This window comes from Sciurus carolinensis, chromosome 7 (genome assembly GCF_902686445.1).
Source record: "Sciurus carolinensis chromosome 7, mSciCar1.2, whole genome shotgun sequence".
Taxonomy (NCBI): domain Eukaryota; kingdom Metazoa; phylum Chordata; class Mammalia; order Rodentia; family Sciuridae; genus Sciurus; species Sciurus carolinensis.
Genome location: NC_062219.1, coordinates 32,423,635 through 32,425,847, shown reverse-complemented (window position 1 = coordinate 32,425,847; position 2,213 = coordinate 32,423,635). Strand labels below are relative to the sequence as shown.

At 37.8% G+C, this 2,213-nt stretch overlaps 1 protein-coding gene across 1 annotated transcript; it reads left to right on the top strand.

Moving 5' to 3' along the window:
- Window positions 1-575: 575 nt before the first annotated feature.
- Window positions 576-1,622, top strand: LOC124988924 (trace amine-associated receptor 9). The gene has a single exon (XM_047558756.1). It carries the CDS (start codon window positions 576-578, stop codon window positions 1,620-1,622), a length of 1,047 nt encoding a protein of 348 aa, XP_047414712.1.
- The last annotated feature ends 591 nt before the right edge of the window (window positions 1,623-2,213 follow it).

Sequence of the window (2,213 nt, the reverse complement as noted above, 5' to 3'; positions counted from 1 at the left end):
AGTAAACACTTCCTCAGTCTTCACACTCCATTCTATGGGGATTTCGAGATTATAATTTGAAGGAGATGTAATTTCTTCCTTCTTGAAAAAAAAAATGAACTCTAGTTTGTCGTTACTGCTGAAGTGGCTACTCAGGGGAGCTAACTCAGGAAATAAAACTCAGTGTTTGGTGACCTAATTATTTCTCAACTCTGGTGGCTACAGATGAGATTTTTCAAAAGGTAAAGTGACACAGGCAGAAAATGATTTTTCTAATGATTCACAAATTAAATTCTACAGCATAGACGGTGGACTGAGAGTGTAGTCAGCCATTTATTTAGTAATATGATTTTACTGTATCTTTAATGGCTTTCTGCAACAAGTTCCTGCTCTAAATGCATTAAAACCTCAGTAATACTGTTCAGAAAGGTCAAAAGTTTATAAATAACGTGCAAAAAAATTCTTATAAAATCACTTTTATTTTAACTAGAGATATTTTTCCCTCCCAGAAGCCCAGGCAATTGCCATCTCTTTCTTGTTTTAAGTGGCAAAAATCAGGAATTTGGGAGCTTGAAAATAATTCAAGCAAGAAGGCAATGGTCAACAATTTCTCCCAAGCTGAAGCTGTGGAGCTCTGTTACGAGCATGTGAATGGATCCTGCATTAAAACCCCTTATTCACCAGGCCCTCGAGTGATCCTGTATGCAGTGCTGGGTTTGGGGGCTGTACTGGCAGTGTTTGGAAACTTACTGGTCATTGTTGCCATCCTTCACTTCAAACAGCTGCACACGCCCACCAACTTCCTGATCGCATCCTTGGCCTGTGCTGACTTCTTGGTGGGAGCAACAGTGATGCCCTTCAGCACAGTGAGGTCTGTGGAGAGCTGCTGGTACTTTGGGGAGAGCTACTGTAAGCTACACACGTGTTTTGATGCATCTTTCTGTTTTGCCTCTTTATTTCACTTATGCTGTATCTCTGTGGATAGATATATTGCTGTCACTGATCCTCTGACCTATCCAACCAAGTTCACTGTATCGGTTTCAGTGATATGCATTGTTCTTTCTTGGTTCTTCTCGGTCACATATAGTTTTTTTATCTTTTACACTGGAGCCAATGAAGAAGGAATTGAGGAATTAGTAGTTGCTCTTACCTGTGTAGGAGGCTGTCAGGCTCCACTGAATCAAAATTGGGTTCTGCTTTGTTTTCTTCTATTCTTTCTACCTACTGTTGCCATGGTGTTTATATATGGTAAGATATTTTTGGTGGCTAAGCATCAGGCTAGGAAGATAGAAAGTATAGGCAGCCAAGTTCATTCGTCCTCAGAGAGTTACAAGGAAAGAGTAGCGAGACGAGAGCGAAAGGCTGCTAAGACATTGGGGATCGCAATGGCAGCCTTTCTTGTCTCTTGGCTACCATACATTATTGATGCTGTGATTGATGCTTATATGAATTTCATAACTCCCCCTTATGTTTACGAGATACTAGTGTGGTGTGTTTATTATAATTCAGCTATGAACCCCTTGATATATGCTTTTTTTTATCCCTGGTTTAGGAAAGCAATAAAACTTATTGTAAGTGGCAGAGTCTTAAGGAGTGATTCATCCACAACTAACTTATTTTCTGGAGAAGCAGATATAGATTGAAAAGATTACCATGGGAATTTCGAAGATAACTTGAATCTAAGGTCAAGTGCAAATATAAATACTTGGATCTTGAGAGGCAAGCATAATCATTGACCAAGTAGGAGGTTCTTACATTCAACAGTTGTTCTAAGGTGTTTGTCATCTTCAAGTAGAATTTAGTGACAGATTAACAAGATTGTTGATTTCTTTCAATTTAGTATTTTTTTAATGGATTTCCATTTTCCACTTCTCTGAAATTCCTACCTGTTTCTTCAAATAGTTTGAAGCATTGTAATTTCTTCCCTATGCATGATCAGTGTTCAGTTGTCCTAAATACACAACTGAACTTCTTATTTAACTTGTAAGTTAGATTTTCTGAGAACAAAACTCCTCTTTAAAGCATATCTTGCCTGATAAATAAACACAAGTTTATAAATTCTCAAAACACTTTTTAATCTAAAGAACCTTGTAATCAGTGCCCAGATAGCTTGGTTAATAGAACATGAGACTTTCAAAAGAATTTTATGGAGAACTGGAATGTAGAACTTTCTAGTGACTGACGATCATCTGAAAAGCATTTGTGTTTTTTGATGTTGGCATCTCTTTCTCTCA

Bases quoted from the DNA above. Each gene is read 5' to 3' on its own strand.
- LOC124988924 (XM_047558756.1), top strand. From the start codon at position 576: ATGGTCAACAATTTCTCCCAAGCTGAAGCTGTGGAGCTCTGTTACGAG.